Source organism: Salvelinus alpinus, chromosome 1 (genome assembly GCF_045679555.1).
Source record: "Salvelinus alpinus chromosome 1, SLU_Salpinus.1, whole genome shotgun sequence".
Lineage (NCBI taxonomy): Eukaryota > Metazoa > Chordata > Actinopteri > Salmoniformes > Salmonidae > Salvelinus > Salvelinus alpinus.
In genome coordinates, this window is record NC_092086.1 from 38,296,891 (window position 1) to 38,321,066 (window position 24,176).

Sequence of the window (24,176 nt, forward strand, 5' to 3'; positions counted from 1 at the left end):
GAACTACTTTGACTTTTACTGTGACTAAAGAGTGGCTCATCCCATCTGGTCTCCTGCATTAGGAGTAGTATTGTCTGTGTAGGGAGCTACTTGCAGACTGCTTCACCAAGGCAGTGTGTGGTGTGGTTAGAACATACTGTATGAAGGACACTGTGCACAATGCAGTACATCACTTCAAATACACAAACCTCTACTTTGTTTAAATTGAGGCCATGTTTTGGATACCACACTATCCATGTATGTGCGTCATCATGTCAAAAAGCATTCAAATTCTGGTTTATATTTGGTTGCAGATGTGTCATAGTCAGTGCAATCCTTAGGTGAACCTGTCTATTATATATTCTGATTGGTTCATTGGTTCATTGAGATGACTTTCTGACTCACTGACTTGTTCAGTTGCTCTGCTGGAGATGAGCTGAGAGCTCTTTATGTGTCATGTTTATTTGAAATCTTATTGGTTACATTTGGAGATGCAGGATTTCATGATCTTTTGTACTCTGGCAGCAGCAGCCTGCAGACAGACTTGAATTTCACACTTGCTGAACATTTGCAACTGGTTATTTAGAGAGTACTTTAGCTGAGAAAATGTTACTGCCAAACTTCTATCTAGACAGCCAGTGTCATTTGCCTTGTGTCTTTGATGTGCATCATCGATGTACGTGTCGGCTGAAAGAGAACCATTCAGAATACATTCTGAATGGTTCTGGTCATTAAATCACTGTCACGTTTCTCCAAACAGCAAGAGTGAAAACCCAACGTTCAAGGCTGGTTTCCACTGAGATAATTAAAAACCTATTGTCTTTCTCCTCTCCCTGGCTCTGCAGCCACAGGAGGTCAGCCTGTGGCAGATACACATCAGCCTCTATTGAGTGGAATGAATTAGGAATAGCTGGACTGTGCAGTGGTGATACAGTCTCTCTCCCTCTTTAGTTCCTACCCCTGGCTGGCTCGAGCATCCATAATCCCCCTTTTCACAGGGAGGGGCGGTGGCTGGTGCTGCAGTTCCTTGATAATAAGACAATGTTAATATTCTGTGTGGTGAGCTATGCATCAGAGCGCCGGTCAGAGGATTGGAACGGCACGTCGTGGGAATACCCATGAGCGCAGCTGTGTCGGTTTGTCGGAGACATGCTGTATTTCTTAACACACACACGGGCACACGTCACACACACGTAACACACACATGCACTTGCAAAGAAACATGCACATATACACAGCACAAAGACATGGCGTTGGATATAATAAATCCAAGGTGTTTTACAAATGCAATACTGTACAAACAAACTGAGTCATATTTTAATTCATAATATACCCTTGTTGTTGAGTCATGAAGCTGTTGTGATTGGCTCCCATGATCCCAGAATACTACAATAACCTTAACTAATTAAAGGCATGTTTGCACGTCCTGATCAGCTGCTGTTGTCGTCACAGTTCTGTTCATAAAGAAGAGACAGCAGCGGCCAGTGTCCAGGTCTACATCTCTCTCCTGGTGTGCACGTGCACGTGTCAGTGTAGTGTAGTGTAGTGTCGGCTACACGTGAAGCTCTCCTCGGCCTCAGTGGGCAGCTAGCTGGCTGCTAACTCCACTGTTTCGAACACATATGCCACACGGCAGCTGTTCAACAACAGGAGAGCTCCAAAAAGCAGAAAGCTTTTTCACAACTGTGCTTTTATTCTACACACATTAGAGGTTTGGACAATAGAGCCCAGGTATGATCAATAGATTTGATTCTGCCTGAGAGGCTGACAGAAACCATTATAACAGGCCAGTTACATAATCCAGTGGATTTCCTGTGTTCCCATAACATACTGTACTGGGTGGGGTGCTTTAATCAAACATACCACAGCCCAGAACATTGTTGTTTTAGGCCCCACTACAGTCACTGTTTGGTGGAAAAGAGCGGAAATGGGCGCCTCCAGAGGTTGGGGATTGTTACTGGTAATTTGTGACCCCATCAGATTTGGGGTGATCCCTGCGGTTCTATGGTTCAGTGGAAAAAGAGTGTTCTGATGTTGAACTCTATGATGGCAGGTTGCCAGTTAACCTCTCAACACTCTAATAATATTACACACGCACACAGATACACACACACACACACTACATACACCCACACACACATAACATGCACATACATGCATACTGACACCACACACACATACACACACACACACACATACACTTTCACACTCACCACATATGCTGATGCTACTGTCTATTATCTATCCTGTTGCCTAGTCACTTTACGCCTACCTGTATGTACATTACAAAGCTACCTCAATAACCTTTGTACCCCTGCACCTCGACTCTGTACTGGTACTCCCTGTATATAGCCATGTTATGTTCTACTCCCTGTATATAGCCATGTTATGTTTTACTCCCTGTATATAGCCATGTTATGTTCTACTCCCTGTATATAGCCATGTTATTTTCTACTCCCTGTATATAGCCATGTTATGTTCTACTCCCTGTATATAGCCGTATTATTTTCTACTCCTTGTATATAGCCATGTTATGTTCTACTCCCTGTATATAGCCATGTTATGTTCTACTCCCTGTATATAGCCATGTTATGTTCTACTCCCTGTATATAGCCATGTTATGTTCTACTCCCTGTATATAGCCATGTTATGTTCTACTCCCTGTATATGGCCATGTTATGTTCTACTCCCTGTATATAGCCATGTTATGTTCTACTCCCTGTATATAGCCATGTTATGTTCTACTCCCTGTATATAGCCGTGTTATGTTCTACTCCCTGTATATAGCCGTGTTATGTTCTACTCCCTGTATATAGCCATGTTATGTTCTACTCCCTGTATATAGCCGTGTTATGTTCTACTCCCTGTATATAGCCATGTTATGTTCTACTCCCTGTATATAGCCGTGTTATGTTCTACTCCCTGTATATAGCCATGTTATGTTCTACTCCCTGTATATAGCCATGTTATGTTCTACTCCCTGTATATAGCCATGTTATTTTCTACTCCCTGTATATAGCCGTGTTATTTTCTACTCCCTGTATATAGCCATGTTTTTTTACTCATTATTTGTATTCGTTTTTCACTGTGTATTTATTCCTTGTGTCCCTATTTCAATTTTTTATAAAATGTTGTATCTTATCTTTAACTCTGCATTGTTATCAAAGGACCTGTAAGTAAACATTTTCCTGTTATTCTACACCTGTTGTCTACAAAGCATGTGACAAATAAAATGTGATTTGATTTTGACATAGTCGCATTTTGAAAACACTGCCAACACGCTGGCCCTGACTAATTCCCCTTGCCATGCAAACTCTCCATTTGAGAGGGCCTAATTACATAACCCCATCAATCTTCCTCTGCTCATTTCCAAAGCCCTGAAAGAGTAACACAGTGTTCAGAAAACACAACAACAGATTGGCATCAGCTCAGAGAAATGAGGCCTGGCTATCTCAGAGGAAATGGCTGTACAGAGCAGAGATGTAGGAGGAAGGGCAGTGTACACTAGGTCTGAGTGGTGTTGTTGTTTAGGAGGCAATGAGCGAGGGAGTGAGGGAGGTAGAGATTAGGACACTGGGCTGCAGCCCAGGGGGATGTCATGTCGGGTGTGGAGCACTCTGGGAGATTGCCACAGTAACCTTCAAAGAAGGGGCCCCAGCTGTTTGACGGCCTGGCTCTCTAATAAACCTAGTCAATGTCAGTCAGTCACACTGAATAACAGCAGCCAGCGTCTGTCTGGCATGCAAATCAGTCCAAATGAAATGGAATGGATGAGAGGATACGGAATGCATCTCTATATCTAGGTTACATTTTCTCCCTGGTCCAAGTCTCATATCCTATGAGAATGCCTATGTTTTTGTCTGTGAAGACAGCATTTGAGATCGCATGTGTGGATGAGTGTGAGCTAGTGTGAGCTAATATGAGATCATGTGAGCTGGTGTGAGATCGTGTGAGCTAGTGTGAGCTCGTGTGAGCTAGTGTGAGCTAGTGTGAGCTAGTGTGAGCTAGTGTGAGATCGTGTGAGCTGGTGTGAGCTGGTGTGAGATTGTGTGAGATCGTGTGAGCTAGTGTGAGCTAGTGTGAGCTAGTGTGAGATAGTGTGAGCAGGTGTGAGATCGTGTGAGCTAGTGTGAGCTAGTGTGAGATCGTGTGAGCTGGTGTGAGATCGTGTGAGCTAGTGTGAGATCGTGTGAGCTGGTGTGAGCTAGTGTGAGATCGTGTGAGCTGGTGTGAGATTGTGTGAGATCGTGTGAGCTAGTGTGAGCTAGTGTGAGATAGTGTGAGCAGGTGTGTGCTAGTGTGCCATTATGTGTTTGTGTGTGAGACATAGAAGGCTGGTGCCGAGGTTGTGCCACTGCTGCAGGTGTTCCTCTCTCTCTCTCTCTCTCTCTCTCTCTCTCTCTCTCTCTCTCTCTCTCTCTCTCTCTCTCTCTCTCTCTCTCTCTCTCTCTCTCTCTCTCTCTCTCTCTCTCTCTCTCTCTCTCTCTCTCTCTGTTTCTCTCTCTCTCGCCATTCAATTCAATTCGAAAGGCTTTGTTGGCATGGGAACATTTGTTTACATTGCAAAAGCAAGTGAAATAGATAATAAACAAAAGTGAAATAAACAATATAAAATGAACAGTATACATTACACTCACAAAAGTTCCAAAGGAATAGAGACATTTAAAATGTCATATTATGGCTATAATATCTCTCTCTCTCTCTCTCTCTCTCTCTCTCTCTTTATCCCTCTCTCCCTCTCTCTTTATCTGTCTGTCTGTCTGTCTGTCTGTCTGTCTGTCTGTCTGTCTGTCTGTCTGTCTGTCTGTCTGTCTGTCTGTCTGTCTGTCTGTCTGTCTGTCTGTCTGTCTGTCTGTCTGTCTGTCTGTCTGTCTGTCTGTCTGTCTGTGTCTCTGTCTGTCTGTCTGTCTGTGTGCTCTGCTTTCTACAGCAGCACCCTGGGACCTCATTATTCCAGCTCCAGGGAAATTGATCAAACAATGCATTTAAACAGGGAGCCATGATAATCAGCCAACAGCCATCTAATTAACGGTGCTCAGGAAAACATGTATATTTCAGCAGCCGTCTGCCACAACATTGGAACATTTTCCACCAGAATTTTGAACCCAAGGCACATTTGTATGTTTTACAGCTCAATAAGTTAGTTGTTTGTGTTGCACAGAGGGACACAGAGAGGGTTTTAGTAAACTGTCATGATGAGGACCCGAGGAGAAAATGAGTCCTTTATACTAATCGATGGAGAGAACATTCAGACTGTCAACACAATCTGTTACTATTGTGTCATATAGTTTATTTCCATTCATCACATTTCATTTGCATGTTTATGTCATGAATGCTCTCTGATGTTCAGAGACCATTGTGCCACAATGGAAAGCAAATCCCCCTTCACCCACCCGACACACACACACACACACACACACACACACACACACACACACACACACACACACACACACACACACACACACACACACACACACACACACACACACACACACACACACACACACACACACACACACACACACACACACACACACACACACACACTCTCTCTCTCTCTCGCTCTCTCTCGTTCTCTCTCTCTATGTTATGACACAAATAATAATTCAAGCCCATGCCTCCAAATAAATCAATGTATGTTTTCTGTTGCTGACGTGTGCATGTCTAATGGGTCTGTTAACAACTGTCCCGCTATGCCAGACTGCCAGTTGGAGAAATCATCCCGTCTTTCACTTGAGGCAAACCCTGTTACCAGCAGAATACCAATCCACTGCTGTGATCAGGTCTTGCGTCTGGACCCGCTAAGATGAGGATGAATCAGACCAAACCAAAATGTTCTGGAGGCAATCCGGTTAGAAGTGCAGCGGAAAGGGATTCTAATAAGCCACGTAGTGAGTAGCCTGTCCTCTGTGTCCATTTATAAACGGATACTCATAGAAATATAACAAATTATGCCGTTGCCTCTGGCACATGCTCTCCAGTATACTGGTCACATTCACAGCCTGATTTAGTGCATTTGAAAAAAAATGTGAGTGGATGCAATTGCCTACCTGTCACAATAGTTTGAAATATGCATGCATTACTATCTACAAATGAACAGCACACCAATTCTCCACCCTCACATGCCAGCAATTTGCAATTTACTAATAATGGTAAATGCTGATTGTGAGAACGTGATTCAGTGCAAAAACGGAAATTCTGAACTAGCCTATTCAGCAATGAAGTGGCCTACTCTCAGACTCTAGTCTCTGGCTCACTCCACATAGTCACAGCTTTACACTGGTTCAATGTAACGAATAACCACTGAGGATGGAAAGAGCTGCCAGGGCAGATCACGGTCAGCAGTACACTGTAATCTTTATGTGAGAATACTTTACTGCCTTGCCATGGTAGAATTCTGCTGTGACCGTGAATCAAACTCTCTGAGACATCTTCTCTGAGACCACGACTATAGGCTACTCTCACTCCACACTCATGATCACTTGCACGGTTGCCTCTGACATGGACCTGCTATGGGTCAACCTTGCTTGACCTGCCTGTCTGTGAATTTCAATTACATTTGTTATGTAAATAATATCCTTGACTCACTTTTTCATTCCTTGAGTAAGTTTGACAATCTAAATGCATGCCTTGTTCTGATTCAGAGCTTGACAATGACAATTCAAATGCCATGCTTTGGCTACTCTTTGTCCCATGGGACATGGTGGTCTAGAATGTAATAGGCCTGCTTTCAGTACCATTTTGACTGCTGCACTAAAGCATCCATAATTGGCATAATTTCAAAAGCCTATGTCCAAACTCCTGACCTGTCAATCACTTGTTCACCTGTCCATATCCTGATGCAGAGTCACTTTTACCCTGCCTTCATGTACATATGTACCCACTCTCTGCACATTGATCTGGTACTGGTACTCCCTGTATGTAGCTCCATTCTCATGTATTTTAGTTGATTCCTCTTGTGTTTCTATTTTCTATATTATTTTTTAACTCTGCATCGTTGGGAAGGGCTCATAAGCAAGCAATTCATGGTAAAGTCTACACCAGTTATATTCAGCGCATGTGACAAATACAATTTGATTTGATTTTGACACCTGCCGATGCCAACACCTGTTCCACACACATTTGTAGGCTATTTAAACGTCCTGTGTCAAATATTACTCAAATACATTACATTATATCTGCTCCACTCGTTTTTTACTTGTTGTTTATTCCCATTGCGCAAAGAGAGAGAATGTTGGGTATCTGTATGGAGACACAAGACCCCCTCCCATCCCTCCCTTATGTCGCTGCTCGTTCTGGTCTCCGATTGGACCGCCGCTGCGGAGGGCTGGCGTTAATGCAGCCTCGCTGCCTGGCGGTAGTTGCATCTAGCAGCCGTAGGCCGACAGTGACAATAGGGCAAGTCAGGCTGACAGAGGTACTGACGAAGCAGACAGAAGCACCAGCAAGGTGATATTATTGTGCGCCGTTGTGCATATCGGCAACAAAGCGTTCAATCTGCACTATTCAGAGATACGATTTTGCACAGGAAATCAGACCAGTCCTGTGACGGTTTATCCTGCTATACAATTAAAGTTTCTGCTGAACGGAATGACAGCACCAGCTATTGCATGCAGCGCAATCTGAAAGGTAAGAGACATTGATAACAATGAATCATCATTGTTGGTTGGATCATAACAATTTCAATCAATTTATCAGTGCTTTTATTTGGATTGTATAGACCTGCTTATTGATTTTGCATAATGTTTCACACATTCGTTATTCCTGCTGGTCTGTTTTCATCCCGTAATGGCATGTTTACAAGCAAGTCGATGTGCTTTAATAATATGGTTTAGAATTAGCTAGGTGGTTTAAATTGTGTGCTTACATCTCTCAAAGGGTTATTTGTTGTGCATTATTGTCTTACTGTAACCTATTATTTAATACATCTACGGCATCGTAACATGTAGCCTGAGACCAGTATAGTAAACAGTAGGAGAAGGACAATGGGTATGATATTTGGCTTGATAGCATCATAGTGCAATAGCCTTCCAATGAATTGCAGTGATATTTATGTATAGTAATAAATACCTGTGTAGAAGGCCATTTGAAATATATATATGATGCGCTCAAGTGCTACATATGTCATTGTAAACTGTTGTCTATTGGTATGGATGTTCCTATGCTCCTCTCCTCAGTGCCTTGTCTGTTCACACACACACACACACACACACACACACACACACACACACACACACACACACACACACACACACACACACACACACATTTACCTTTTACACAAATACTTTTTCTATTCTTTTAACACCTACAGTAAAGTTCCATATGAATCCTCCATGCTACTTGTAGACACAACATGTCATTGTTCTCATCGGACGCTGTAGATAATAATAGCGTCTGACGATAATAGCGTCTATGCTTTGTCTGTGCTGGGACATGTGATCCAAAGACTTGTGTGTTTTGTGGTCACTTAGCCAGAGCATTCAGAGGATATATATTCTACCCTTTGCCTTTGTCAGCTTCATCTCACACTGGCCACACAGCAGTGTGAGATGGAGAAACAGCTATAGCATTCAGAGCATATGCAAACTATATTCTTTGTGAAGTGTCCCTCACTGACCATACTGTAGATGTAATGGGGATCATATTCAGATACTCAGCATTACCCAGAGCAGCAGGTTGGATGGCTTTCCTCTCAGACAGACAGTGACAGTGTTATGTAAGCAATGTGAGTGAAAACAGTTGACTTTGCTGTTGGTGGAGGTTGGAGAAACCCCTCTGGTGATTTTTAATGGTTTGTGAGAAACAACAGAAACCCATCCCTGTCTTACGATGCAAATTTCATTCTAGATGTACCGTTATATCATTCAAATTGTGAGCTTTGTGATTTGAGAGCTGCTGGTTTAGGGGCATTGTGGGTGTTGTCTTACTGGCACTCACCTGTTTGTATTTGACAATAATACGCTAAGGGCATTAAGGTGCCAGTCTGTCTTACATTTCTCCTTGACTGTGAGAGGAAACAACAATGGCACCCAGTTCACCTAGTCCTTGGGATATAGCCTATTTTACTAGTGGACAGACCCCAGGAGAAGGACTTCTGCACTGTTCTGTACTGTTCTATCTTTTGGTCTAACTTGCTCACTGTTACAACACCAAATAAACCATGTTGACCCGTATTATTCATAAGTGTTATGAGTCATGACAACTAAAGCACCCTCCACACAGGCTGACCTATTCTGCACATTAGTTCTGGTACTATACAAACACACAAAACTATATTCACATCCCCTAGCTGTTTGGAAATGTAGGACAATGTACTTTTTTGAGGATGGTAAAATGGGCTGTGTTAGATTTGTTCAAACATTTACAGCAAATAGAGGTGAATGACCCCCACTCCTCAGTTAAACAAAGAAAACAGTACATTGGCTGGATGTTCTGTTTGGGTTTAGGACATACTCCAACAGCCTGCCAACATGGTAAATGGCCCAGGTACTTGAACAATCTACCAGACAGCAGAACTCAAATTGCAATCTCACTGCATCAATGGCTTTCTGTCCAGTAAAGCTGTAGTAGGACTTCTCTAAGTAACTGTTATACCTTTGTTGGAATACCTACTGCACTGAACAACAACACAGAGAACATGCTATGCCCACACAATCAACTGTAGATGGATGCTGTGTTGCATCCATAGATGAATACATTTTACAACATCAAAGACCATGTCACAATTTCCATTTGAATCTAAATGGCTAAGTAAGACAAGGCAGTGAAAGTGTGTTACAGAGGACATGGGACACGTTTTATAAGAGTGCCAGACTCCTCATTTAATCATGGACTGGGCGGCAATCATCCACATCGTAACTGTGGGAGACAGGCAGTGCCATGAAGAATAAATCACAAAACTGTGATCCCATTTCAGTTCACAGCTCAGTCTCTTGATTTGTGTAGATTTTGACATGTTAATCAATCATTTACATTGTTGTTTTCCCTCTAGAAAATCGTACTTAATCACATCAAATCTTGCTAACAAAGCTTGAGATTCACAATTTACATTGCATATCTACAAATGAATCACTCCGGCTCATATTACAGTGATGGTAACATTTTGTAGGTGGATTATCTCTTTACTCCCAGATCTATTGATTAGACATTAGACATTATTATTAGGTGTAAATACTCAAGAATGGACCTTGGAAGGCAGCATTGATCAGCTGGCCAAGGCAGCTCTTGCTGTGCTGCTCTTTCTGTTGTGTGTGGGGTGTGTTTGTGTGTGGGGTGTGTTTGTGTGTGGGGTGTGGTGGTGTGAGTGTAAATGTGTCTGCGTGCACGTGTGTGAGTGTGGAGAGCAGGAGGCAGATGACCATTGCTCAGCACTTTGTGCGGGTTGTCACGTTTCCTACCTATAGTCACATAGCACCCAGACTGTAAGTCAATATTCCTGGCATCGCCAGCAATTAACTACAGCCTGCCTGCCTGCCTGCCCTCTATGAGCTGTGAGCTGCAGCAAGGCGACAAAAAGGTCCTCAGTGTCCAGGCCTCTCACTGCACTGCCCAGCCCCTCCCCCGTCTGCAGTACTACCCAGCCCCTCCCCCACCTGCAGTACTGCCCCTTGGGCCCTCCAGTCACCAATCGTCATCGACCACCTTTTCTCCAGTGTGTTATGCAAAGACCAGCGTCACATGGGGATACAGAAGGAGGAGGGGTGGGGATGAGGGCTGTGACTCAAGGTACACCAGTCAAACTGTGCTCCGTCTGTGCTTTGAATACAGATGAGCTGAATCCCATTGAGGAGAGACATGGTACGGGGGTCACAGTGCTCTATCTGTGTGACAAACAGAGCTTGGTGCTCCCAGAGGTCCTCCTGGGAATAGCGGTGGCATGAATATTCCGGGGACTGGGGGCAGGAAGCGGGGACGGGGAGCAGCGAGGGAGCGGGCCTGGTGGCTGCTGTGGGGCTGAGTCAGGGCTGCAGCAGAGGAGCAGAGCTTAATTACCACTGTTTGACTCTCCTTTCATCTCCAGGCTCTTTGATATGACACAAACCATGCAAAAGTGTGTGTGTGTGTGTGTGTGTGTGTGTGTGTGTGTGTGTGTGTGTGTGTGTGTGTGTGTGTGTGTGTGTGTGTGTGTGTGTGTGTGTGTGTGTGTGTGTGTGTGTGTGTGTGTGTGTGTTTGTGGCGCTGGTTCATCTTCATATGTAGAAGAGAAACGGGACTGGGCTGCCTAGGCTGTTGTGTGTTTTAATAACCTTGTCAGTGGGATGCTGACTGGACTGCTGCTAGTAGTCATAGTACTGCTCTGATGGACAGCCAGCTGGCTCCCCTGTTGAAACAGCCCCCTCAGTGAATTGCCACACATGTACCATGCATAAACTCACAGAAAAATAAGTACACACACACACACACACACACACACACACACACACACACACACACACACACACACACACACACACACACACACACACACACACACACACACACACACACACACACACACACACTGTGGAGGCATACACAGATGGACTATCCACAGGATGTCTCATTCAACACATTCTTATCTTCATTAATGAGAGATGGCACAATTCTGCTGTACCATCAGGGCCGTGAAGTTCATTCAGTCATTCAGATATTTGTCTGCCCTGGGTGATGAAAGAAAGGTTATTGCAAATGAGTGTTTCTTGGCTTGTCGTTACATGGTCTTGGATCAGACGGCCGATTGAAACAGATCTGCAATGAGCTGAGCTGACAAAATTTCACCGGCAGGCAAGATAATGAAAGTGCCTGTCAAGAATTAACCACTGTTGTCGCTGTGTCTCTCCTTTGCCATGCAAGTGAATGTTGAGTTGATGCTCTGAGTAATTTGAGGCTCAGACCTAGACTAAAGGTTTTATGGATCTCACAGAACTCTAACAGGAGACATTTTGAAACAAAGTTTTGGAGGGCACAGAAGAGTTACAGAAGAAGCATAGCCAAATGATCTGAATCCAGAGTGCGAGTGACTGATTAGTGAAGTGGAAAGGGAATTAGTTGTCTCTGTTCTTTCCTCTGCAGTGGTTGTGTGTTCCCCAGCACTGTTCTCTGGGTGGAAACAGAGGCCTGTGATCTCGGTCACTTGAAAGGGGCTTCACACAGCGGAAAGTAGATCTGTGTTTAACGCAGGATGCAATGGTTACATAAGAGCTTATTTGTCTCGGATACAAAACACTCAGTGTCTTTGATGTTGTCGATAAGCGAGGTGTGTGTCTCTCTGTGTGTAGAGAGAGGTGAGACACAAAAGCCATTGGGGTATCCACCATTTTCATTGTATAGGCTACGTGCCTATCTCTCTTTAACCTTGCATTCCTTCCTGCTCCTCCTGTTAACTTCTTTAGGAACAACAGCAGTCACCAGATCCCTGTGCTCCAGGCATCTCTCCCAGGCAGAATGAGCTCCTCTCTCCATGGGTCCCACGGGTCTGGGTCCCGCGCCTCCATCGACATCCTGGAGGAGCTGCAGCTCATTGCTGCCCAGAACCTGGAGAAGCTAGACATCAGCAAGTACTATGAGGTCATCAGAGAGCTGGGTAAGGGTACCTATGGGAAAGTGGACCTGGTCATCCACAAAATCAGAGGTGAGTTTGTCTCTGATGGAAGCTAACTGTGGCGTTGAGAATAACCAATGTGTTATATTCATGTCAGTTGGTCTATTCCAGACAGACCATCAACAGAGCGCAACAAAACAGAAACATTGCTTGCTGATGTGAAAACAACCAAATTATATTTTTGTGTTTACAATCAGAACATTTAGATTCACTCCAGATTCCATCTAAAATGTATTTTTTTTTTTACATGTTTTCCACGGTCACAGTAATCTTACACATCTTTGAAGTATTTAGATCGCTCCACTCTTTAAAGAATTCATTTGTGGACCATAATTATAGTGAATGCGGCCTCTAGCAGTGAAGCACAAACCCCATCCAGATTGCTTATCAAAATGACCTATTTTAGCAAATCTTTTCAACCTTTGTGACATAAAATGCAAGACAAAATGTCAACCATCTGCTCAGTCCACTTCACAGTCTTGTTTAACCAACTCAAAAGTGTGTGGGGGGGAGCAAATGACCCTCCTACATCTAGGGGAATAATGACATACACAAGCCACCAAAGTGCACAGTTTGTCCTCAGCTCTTTTATAAAGCAGTGAAAGGACACACCATCTGGAACTATCCAAAACCACTATCACTGGGTTTTCAGACCTAAATCATGTACAAAACACTTACATCCAGGCTGTATCACAACCGGGCCGTGATTGGGAGTCCCATAAGGCGGCGCACAATTGGCCAAGTGTCGTCCGGGTGTGGCCGGTGTAGGCCGTCATTGTAAATAAGAATGTGTTCTTAACTGACTTGCCTAGTTAAATAAAGGTAAAAAATAAAGTATTTACCCAGCTCTCGGATCCCACGCTGCCATCATATTACATTCCCCAATTCAAACATTTGACGCTATCAGCTCAGGACATAAATAATAAAAAGAGTTCTTGCCGTCAGAGATGTGTTGAATAGTATTTATATGATGACTTCTAAATCATGTGTGTAATTGGGTTTTAGTGAGGCAGGCCAATTTGCTACCCTATCAAAGCTAAAGTGGAATTAGGGTGTCTGTAAATTTGGGTGTGAGTATAATCTCAGATTAGCATGATTCATAGGGGAGACCAATCTTTATTTTACAGTTTGATGATAGCTTTGATAATGCTCACTCAATCCATCATACAGGTGGATATTAGCTTGAATGTAGAGCTGTAGTTCTGGAATAATTCATTGCATATCAGTCATCATGTGGGATTACCACAATTCAGCAAAAATGTATATTAGGAGATCAAATCATTTTGAAGCAAGCTATCAAAACAGTTCTTCACTTTCAAATCTGATTTAGTTAGAATTAATATTCACAATGTGTATGTGAGTGAATATCCATCTAAACCTCTTCAAAATGTACAGTATGTTCAATGAATATTTAGTGTTCACTTTTGTATACGACTATAGAGAGAAAATATTAGTTATCTTGTATTTGCAGTGCAAATATTTTCCCAATACAATTTTCTCTATTGATTTTAGTAGTTCAACATTGCGTTTTTACCAACATTGCGTTTTTACCATATCAACGATCATATCATTTGGTGTAGTTTTAGTTAAATTTATTCACACAAAAAAAGACAAGTGAAAGACAAACAGTGACATTGAAAAAACAAGGTACAGTAAAGATGTGTGCAGGTGAGGTTAGAAACCCAAGAGGACTTTTATGAAAACCAAAAATATACAGTGCATTCGGAAAGTATACATGTTGTTATGTTACAGCCTTATTCTATAATGGATTAAATAAATACAAATCCTCATCAATCTACACACAATACCCCATAATGACAATGAGAAAACAGTTAACATTTTTTTTTTGCAAATGTATTAAAAATCAAAACAGAAATACCTTATTTCCATAAGTATTCAAGACTCTTTGCAATGAGACTTGAAATTGAGCTTAGGTGCATCCTGTTACCATTGATCATCCTTGAGATGTTTCTACAACTTGATTGGAGTCCACCTACGGTAAAGTAAATGGATTGGAAATGATTTGGAAAGGCACACACCTGTCTATATAAGGTCCCACAGTTGATAGTGCATGTCAGAGCAAAAACCAAGCCATGAGGTTGAAGGAATTGTATGTAGAGCTCCGAGACAGGATTGTGTCAAGGCACAGATCTGTGGAAGGGTACCAAAAAATGTCTGCATCATTGAAGGTCCCCAAGAACACAGGGGCCTCCATCATTCTTAAATGGAAGAAGTTTAGAAAGACCAAGACACTCCCTATAGCTGGCCACCCGGCCAAACTGAGAAATCGGGAGATAAGGGACTTGGTCAGGAAGGTGCCAAGAACCCAATGGTCACTCTGACAGAGCTCCAGTTCCTCTGTGGAGATGGGAGAACCTTCTAGAAGGACAACCATTTTCTGCAGCACTCCACCAATGGAAGCCACTAGATGGAAGCCACTCCTCAGTAAAAGGCACATGTCAGCCTGCTTGGAGTTTGCCAAAAGGCACCTAAAGGACTCTCAGACCATGAGAAACAAGATTCTCTGGTCTGATGAAACCAAGATTGAACCCTTTGACCTGAATGCCAAGTGTCACGTCTGCATGCTCACTACTTTATGCTCTTACCAGAGCTGAGGTGGTGCTATTGGAGAAGCTTCTCTTTTCCCCTGAGCTCACAGAGCCACTGTGGCACCAGGGAGAGACAGACATTGATGCATTTCAATCTGGCAATTTTCCATCTCCTAGTCTTGACCTTGTCCCCTTCCCATATTTCCTCTGCTAATTTCTGTTTTCCTGTCATTCAGGGAAATAGGGTGTGGTCGGTAGAAGGTTCTGAGTCATTTCCTTCCAGATTGCTCTGGGCTATTACTCCCAGACGACAGAATCCATGTCATGCGTCCTGTGTCTTTATGTTATACACTGCATATACCAAACATTAGGAACACCTTCCTAATATTGACTCCCCCCCCCCCCCCCTCAGAACAGCCTCATTTCATTGGGGCATGGACTCTACAAGGTGTCGAAAGCGTTCCACAGAGATGCTGGCCCATGTTGACTCCAATGCTTCCCACAGTTGTGTCAAGTTGGCTGGATGTCCTTTGGGTGGTGGACCATTCTTGATACAGCCAGGAAACTGTTGATGGTGGAAAAACCCAGCAGCGTTGCAGTTCTTGACACAAACCGGTGCGTCTGGCACCTACTACCATACCCCATTCAAAGGCACTTAAATATTTTGTCTTGCCCATTCACCCTCTGAATGGCACACATAAACAATCCATGGCTTCAATTGTCTCAAGACTTAAAAATCCTTCTTTAACCCGTCTCCTCCCCTTCATCTACACTGATTGAAGTGGATTTAACAAGTGACATCAGTAAGGGATCATAGCTTTCACCTGGTCAGTCTGACATGGAAAGGTGTTCTTAATGTTTTTATACTGAGTGTATATGAATCACAAGGATTTACAGACAGGCAAAGGAAAAGCAGTTCCCCCCTCCCAATCATTGGCTCTAATTTTATTAGTGTTGCACTTACTGGCTCTATTTCAGTACGTGTTTACTGCAACACTTTTGTATGTAATCACTTTCAATTTACTGCCAAGTCCGCTGCATCAAAGCTGAAGTGCCCAGGCAGCCCCATCCCCTCTCTGTAGGTAAAGAGGATGGTGTCGTGACTAAACTATTCTGACAGAGGCTTTGGAATATTTATAAATCCCCCTCAGCGAAAAAAAGTGGTCTTGGATGAAATCCTGTAACCTCACTAAATTGAATTAATCCCAGACAGGTTTTGTAATTAATATCAGTTTAATTTATTTACAAGCCTAAATTCGGTGCAGCTAACTGTCTCATAGGACTCACAGAACATTTCTCATCCAGTACTGTACATTATGTTCTAGGCACTAAGATGGCTCTGAAGTTCTTGAGGAAGAAAACAACCAAACTGAAGAGCTTCTTAAGGGAGTACAGCATCTCTCTCTACCTGTCTCCCTGCCCCTTTATCATCAACATGTTTGGCATTGCCTTTGAGACAGATGACTACTACGTCTTCGCTCAGGAGTATGCCCTGGCAGGAGACCTCTTCGACGTCATTCCCCCTCAGGTGAGATGAACAGAGATGTATTCATCTGCTGTTACAATAGAAGGCGCTCAACATAATGTCTGAAATATGAATAACATAAAAGCTCTTTTATTTCCAGCTGAATGATAATGTATAGATTTGACATGATAAATGTTCATGTGTAAAATGAATGTGAGATATTGGTGCTGTATATCTATTTTTAGAAAAAGCTCAGATAGCAACATAATCCAAGTCATTATCTAACCACCCGTCATCCATTGAAGACTATTTATAAAAATGTATTTTCTATAACTAATGTAATACCTGATAACCCCTAGTCAACATGCACAGTTGAGAGTTACATAAAATCCTTGGCTTATGGCCAAACACACATTCTCATGGACGGCTTAAATCTTTTACTTGCTGGTGGATTGTTTGACCTCAGTGTGTACTCGTCTCTGTTTAGGTGGGTCTTCCAGAGACGGTGGCTAAGCGTTGTGTCCACCAGGTGGCCATCGCCCTGGACTACCTGCACTGTAAGAAGCTAGTCCACCGGGACATCAAGCCTGAGAACATCCTTATCTTTGACAAAGAGTGCCGTAAGGTCAAGCTGTCAGACTTCGGTATGACGCGGCGTGCCGGCTCCCCAGTGAAGCGTGTCAGCGGAACCATCCCGTACACAGCACCGGAGTTGTGCGATGCCTCGCAGCACGAGGGCTTCTGCGTGGACTACAGCACTGACGTGTGGGCCTTCGGTGTCCTCCTCTTCTGCATGCTCACCGGCAACTTCCCCTGGGAGAAGGCCCTGCCGTCGGACGCCTTCTACCAGGAGTTTGTGCGCTGGCAGCGGCGCCGGACGGGCACGGTGCCCTCTCAGTGGCGGCGCTTCACAGACGAGGGGCTGCGCATGTTCCGCAGGCTCCTGTCCATTGAGCAGGAGCGCCGCTGCTCCGTTAAGGAGGTTTTCAGCTACTTCAACCACCACTGGATGCTGGACAATGAGCCGGGTAGCAGCAGCGTTGCGGGAGGAGGGTCAGTGGGTAGTGGGCCCCAGGTGGAGCTCAGCTCGTCGTCATCTGAAGAGGATGTGCTGGTGGACAGGCTAAAGCAGCAGAGCCTGATAGAGCCCATGGGCGGACACTACTCCTCCACTGGCTCCCCCTCCTCCACCAGCAGCTACGAACGTGTCTCCCGTGACAACGGAGGGACCGGAAGCATCTTGGTGGCCACGCCCATTGAAATCTGTGTGTAGAGATTGGCTATGGCACCCACATACACACACTGTATAAACACTAACATACGAAGGTCAAATAACAGAGAACGATCTTCCTGGTTAAAGGAAGAGGTGGGAGAACAGCCTGTTACTAGAAGTAACATAGTAAATGTACATCCTCGACACTGAAATTATTATGATATGTTACTTTTTGTATGGTTACATAAGACAGATGGTTACTTAAGGCAAAAACGAAAGTAGGGGGGTTGGTCGGGCATATAACTCGAATGTCTAGCAACCCAAAGGTTGCAAATTTGAATCTCATCATGGACAACTCTAGCAACTTTTCAACTACTTACTACTTTTTAGCTACTTACCATGTTAGCTAACCCTAACCTTAACTCTTTTAGCTAACCCTTCTCCTAACCCTGACCCCTAACCCTAATCCCCAGCATAGCTAACGTTAGCCAGCTAGCTAAAGTTAGCCACCTAGATAGAATTCGTAACATATTGTACGTTTAGGAAATTCGTAATATATCATACGAAATGGGTGATGGACATCCACAAATTATACATACCATACGAAACGAAACGTAGCATATCATGCTAAATGGAGTGTTACGGATTTATGTACAGAGTAATACGAAATGCTCTGAGACCAGGTTGGGGAGAAAGGAAGATGAGGAAAAATGATGGTTGGTGCTCGAAGGAGGTGGTTGTTTCACTATAGATTCTGACAAACATTCCTATTGACGATTATCTCTGAGGGAATGACAAAAGACAATCACAACCAGTACTGATTACTGAACAGATTTGTGGGCATCTGCAGGCATTTATTGATGTATCGTACTGTAGCTATATTCAGACTAAAATGTACAACAAGATCGGACAGAGACAACAAACATGTGAAGGACAAAACAAGCTTTTACAGAATAGCAACATAATGTCCTAGTAAGTTGTATTGGAGCTCACCAGATCCTATCGTAAAGCAATATGTTCAAGCAACTTCTCTGCAAAAATGACTTCTCTGATAAATGGCTCATGGAATAATGGAAGAAATTAAACAATTTTGAATCTGCTGTAATTGCATCAGTAAAAGATAATTGGAGACTGTAAAGGTTGGCTGTCATGGTGACTTTTACCATAGTGCAATGTGAACCAATGGTACTATGGTGTGTTTGTATTGTATACCTTTATGTTCTGTGGGTATAAGAACTTTATGTAATGTAGTTTTTGTTAATATTATTTATTTGAGTCCTTGATTTCTGAACATATATTTTTGCTATTTATTTTATGAAGTAGCATTAGAGATTTGACTTTTTTGATACTTTTTTGCCAATGTAAAACGTTTGCCAATGTTTTACTCCTAGTGCAATTTAAAAGCAGCCATTTTGAAAAGGGAAACTGCATTTGACCTTCCCCCATAGCAATGTCATATAATCCCATGGAACTGCTTTTCATCTCCTGTGAATGGATTATGTTGATGTTGGCCATTACCTCTTTAGCAGTAGCTATAGTGCATTATTATGTCAGTCAGAGTGTTTAGTTCACCTCCTCTTGTCTGCGTGCTATGCCTGCTAGGCCTGGTACACCATGACAGTAATGCAGTAATGGATAAGAACACCGATGCTGACTTTACGTGATAGCCTGCAGTATACATAACCATTAGAAGCTTAACGCTACTATGGTTTTACTTTAGTTTATTGACTGTTGTGTCATGGTGACATGAGGACGAAATGTCCATGTTTTATGTAAAGCATAAAGTGGTTTCATTTTGTTTTCTCAGGTATACTCTTTATAATGTATTATACCATATGGGTAAAAAAAACTGTTATAAGACTATGATAGTATATGGCCAATACACACCATATACATCCTCTTTTGGGATTCATGTAAAAGCTCCAGCTGAACCTAAATGTTCTGTGGGCATGTCGTACCATAACTAATTTGTTATCTTTTAGCTTTTAACTGTAGGTGAAAGTGCAGAATCCTAAAAATGAATTTCCTTGACTGGTCTTTTATTTATATACATTAGTTTGGCAAATTTGTACATGCAGATGTCAGATGAAAGCATCAAAGGATGAATGGATGATTTTTTTTATTTATTGCATGGTTAATAAAGAAAACATTTGGGAAATCAGATCGTACAGTAATTGTGCAAGTGAAAAATATGTGCAAAAACCTTGTTGTATAGTAAAATTTTGCTGTGGCACAAATTTGCATAATTTGATATTGTTCTCAAAACAAAATCTAGGGCTGAAATAGCAAAAAAGAATTGTTCCATTGTATTTGACGTGCTATATTTGTATAGGCTTCCGTCACAAGATCACAGACGATGTAGTGGGAATATGGGGATACTACCTACATGTCCTCAAGTACGTTTGGGATGTGACTTGAATTATTTGTTTTATTTTATGTGACTTACCTTTAAAAGGGAAACATTTAAAAAGCTGGAAAACAGGATGGGATACTGGATATAATGTCCACCATGGAACATCTGAAATACATGAGGCATTTGGGAGAAATGCACAACGGTTCATTTTAGAATAGACTCTACTCTCTCTGTGTGTTGTGTTTTTCAGAAATGTTTGCATGAATCAATATTGCTCTGGAGGAACGCTGTTGAAATAAATCTCTAGAGTGAAAAGTTGCAGTATTTATTTTTCTGCCACTGGAGAAAATACTTATTGTATGTAAACAGAGGCAAACACACTGGGCCCTATTTCCCCCTCTGCCGCACCCACCACCCCCTCAGAAACACACTGGGCCCTATTTCCCCCTCTGCCACACCCACCACCCCCTCAGAAACACACTGGGCCCTATTTCCCCCTCTGCCACACCCACCACCCCCTCAGAAACACACTGGGCCCTATTTCCCCCTCTGCCGCACCCACCACCCCCTCAGAAACACACTGGGCCCTATTTCCCCCTCTGCCGCACCCACCACCCCCTCAGAAACACACTGGGCCCTATTTCCCCCTCTGCCGCACCCACCACCCCCTCAGAAACACACTGGGCCCTATTTCCCCCTCTGCCACACCCACCACCCCCTCAGAAACACACTGGGCCCTATTTCCCCCTCTGCCGCACCCACCACCCCCTCAGAAACACACTGGGCCCTATTTCCCCCTCTGCCACACCCACCACCCCCTCAGAAACACACTGGGCCCTATTTCCCCCTCTGCCACACCCACCACCCCCTCAGAAACACACTGGGCCCTATTTCCCCCTCTGCCACACCCACCACCCCCTCAGAAACACACTGGGCCCTATTTCCCCCTCTGCCGCACCCACCACCCCCTCAGAAACACACTGGGCCCTATTTCCCCCTCTGCCGCACCCACCACCCCCTCAGAAACACACTGGGCCCTATTTCCCCCTCTGCCGCACCCACCACCCCCTCAGAAACACACTGGGCCCTATTTCCCCCTCTGCCACACCCACCACCCCCTCAGAAACACACTGGGCCCTATTTCCCCCTCTGCCGCACCCACCACCCCCTCAGAAACACACTGGGCCCTATTTCCCCCTCTGCCACACCCACCACCCCCTCAGAAACACACTGGGCCCTATTTCCCCCTCTGCCACACCCACCACCCCCTCAGAAACACACTGGGCCCTATTTCCCCCTCTGCCACACCCACCACCCCCTCAGAAACACACTGGGCCCTATTTCCCCCTCTGCCGCACCCACCACCCCCTCAGAAACACACTGGGCCCTATTTCCCCCTCTGCCGCACCCACCACCCCCTCAGAAACACACTGGGCCCTATTTCCCCCTCTGCCGCACCCACCACCCCCTCAGAAACACACTGGGCCCTATTTCCCCCTCTGCCGCACCCACCACCCCCTCAGAAACACACTGGGCCCTATTTCCCCCTCTGCCGCACCCACCACCCCCTCAGAAACACACTGGGCCCTATTTCCCCCTCTGCCGCACCCACCACCCCCTCAGAAACACACTGGGCCCTATTTCCCCCTCTGCCGCACCCACCACCCCCTCAGAAACACACTGGGCCCTATTTCCCCCTCTGCCGCACCCACCACCCCCTCAGAAACACACTGGGCCCTATTTCCCCCTCTGCCACACCCACCACCCCCTCAGAAACACACTGGGCCCTATTTCCCCCTCTGCCGCACCCACCACCCCCTCAGAAACACACCAGACTGATCAGGAGAAAAATAAATTCAGCACTTTTTGTCTTTAAATAAACATCAATGCATTTTGAAAGCAGCAGTCCAGTTCTGTTGCCTCTCAGCTGCTGATATATTCTCATGAGTAGATATTAAATAAATCTGTTATTTATGTGTTTTGTTATTAGTAATGTTATGGGATTTCCTTGTCTTTCTGTGCCGTGTAATTTTACCACGCTGCCGTGTTGTGGAGTTTGTCTGTAGAACATGCGCTGCTAGAACTCGTCTCTTATTCTGTCCATCCAATAGAACGCTGTCTTCCCTAAACTTTCCTCTCCTTTCATTCAAAATGAAATAAAGCAATCTGAAATTAAGCTTGAATCTGTTGTGTGGCTTTGAAGTGTGCGGTGCCTGAGAGGCTGCAGCATGGCTGGCTTGTGGCAACAGAAAGGAGATGTGCTACTAGACTAGATCACGGTGGAAATGACCACTCTGTATTTTGTTGAAAGTATAATTAATCTGGATGAATCATGGTTCTGGTGTTTATTTAAAAGGTATTTTAGACTCAATGACGCCCCACTCAATTCTGAAACCACTGATGCATTGTTTCTGCTCAGTTGTGATGTACAGTAAAGTGATTCTATCCAAAACAGGGCTGGTCTGTATTATACAATCCCAGATGGGTTTTTGGCAAATGTGACCCAGGATTTCTAGTTAAACCACGTTAAACCCTCACTACTAACCAATAACTACTTGCGAAAGGCTTATGTAGTCTAATAATGTAGAGTGTAGTTCGGAGACTACTGGCCACAAAATGTTGCTAGCTCATTTGAAAAATATATATATATTTGATTTCTATCTTGTCTCATCGTTGCATCTCCCCAATGGGCTCGGGAGGCGAAGATCGAGTCATGCGTCCTCCGAAACATGACCCACCAAACTGCTTCTTAACACCCGCCCACTTAACCCGGAAGTCAGCTGCACCAATGTGCCTGAGGAAACACTGTTCACCTGACAACCGAGGTCAGCCTGCAGGCGCACGGCCCGCCACAAGGAGTCGCTAGAGCGTGATGAGCCAAGTAAAGCCCCCTCAGCCAAACCCTCCCCTAACCCACTTGTGCACCACCCTATGGGACTCCCGATCACGGCCGGTTGTGATACAGCCCGGGATCAAACCTGGGTCTGTAGTGACGCCTCTAGCACTGTGATGCAGTGCCTTAGACCGCTGCGGCACTCGGGAGGCCTGAAAAATATTTTATATTCTTTCTGGGGCCTACACTATGTATCACAATTATGAAGCGTGTGGAGATAATGAGAAGGGGTGAGTGAATAGGGTGAGCATCAGTGCTTGAGACAACCAGTACCAGGGCAGGCCTGTGGATCTGCTTGGATGCAGCACAGCAGGGAAACCAACAGCTCACCCTGGCCAAGGCAGTGCTGCTGCTGCTGGAGTGGAAATCATCAGGACTGCATGTTCAGCATAGCAATTACTATAGAGCACTGCACTGCACACCTCACTGCCTCTCCACTCCACTGTCATGTTTACTGTCTCTACTGTAGCTGTGGCTAGCAGGGGGAGAGCGGCTGGGAGGATAACGGTTTGATACATCCTTAAATACTATCTGAATGTTACTTCTAATGAAAAAAATACAATGATGTTCAGTCTCCTTAGCTAATCATGCACACAGAGTGTAAGACCACAGAGATGAGCTGTACAGATGTAGGATCTTAATTCAATCACCCTGTTGCAGGAAAACTTGTAGTGTATTCAAGGTTTAAAAAGGCTTCTGAAGTTTGTAATTTCCATTTTGAAATTTCAGACTTGATTTTGTGTATCAACACTGACAAAAATGTCCATTAGTTATAATCCACATAATAATTCCCATTTCCTGTTGCTGCAGGATTGTTTTCCTGCTGTAGCAAACTGGCTCAAATGAAGATTTGAGCATGTGAACTCATTGCCAAGTAGAGAGAGGAATGGTTTACAGGTCTAGTGGAACTGTACATTTCATCTCCAAGTCCTGGAGGTTGGAAAACCTTGAGAGGTAAACATGCAGGAGGCTTTTCACATCCACAAGAGTATATTGTTGGGAGCAAGTCCTCTACATATAGACATCTCAAATCAAATAAAATCTAAAATCAAATCACAGTTTTGCAGAAGTTATTGCAGATGCAGCAAAATACTTATGATTCTAGCTCCAACAGTGCAGCAATATCTGCCAATACCAA

At 44.0% G+C, this 24,176-nt stretch overlaps 1 protein-coding gene across 1 annotated transcript; it reads left to right on the forward strand.

Moving 5' to 3' along the window:
• The first annotated feature begins 7,346 nt into the window (after positions 1-7,346).
• LOC139575314 (serine/threonine-protein kinase SBK1-like) lies at positions 7,347-22,321 on the forward strand. Its single transcript, XM_071400256.1, has 4 exons — positions 7,347-7,611; positions 12,357-12,595; positions 16,440-16,642; positions 17,067-22,321. Exons 2-4 carry the CDS (start codon positions 12,409-12,411, stop codon positions 17,850-17,852), a joined length of 1,176 nt encoding a protein of 391 aa, XP_071256357.1. The 5' UTR covers positions 7,347-7,611; positions 12,357-12,408; the 3' UTR covers positions 17,853-22,321.
• The last annotated feature ends 1,855 nt before the right edge of the window (positions 22,322-24,176 follow it).

Excerpts from the sequence above, each read along its gene's own strand:
- LOC139575314 (XM_071400256.1), top strand. The coding sequence starts at position 12,409 with ATGAGCTCCTCTCTCCATGGGTCCCACGGGTCTGGGTCCCGCGCCTCC. Across the intron at positions 12,596-16,439 it reads GGTCATCCACAAAATCAGAG|GCACTAAGATGGCTCTGAAG; the intron begins GTGAGTTTGTCT and ends ATTATGTTCTAG. Across the intron at positions 16,643-17,066 it reads TCGACGTCATTCCCCCTCAG|GTGGGTCTTCCAGAGACGGT; the intron begins GTGAGATGAACA and ends GTCTCTGTTTAG.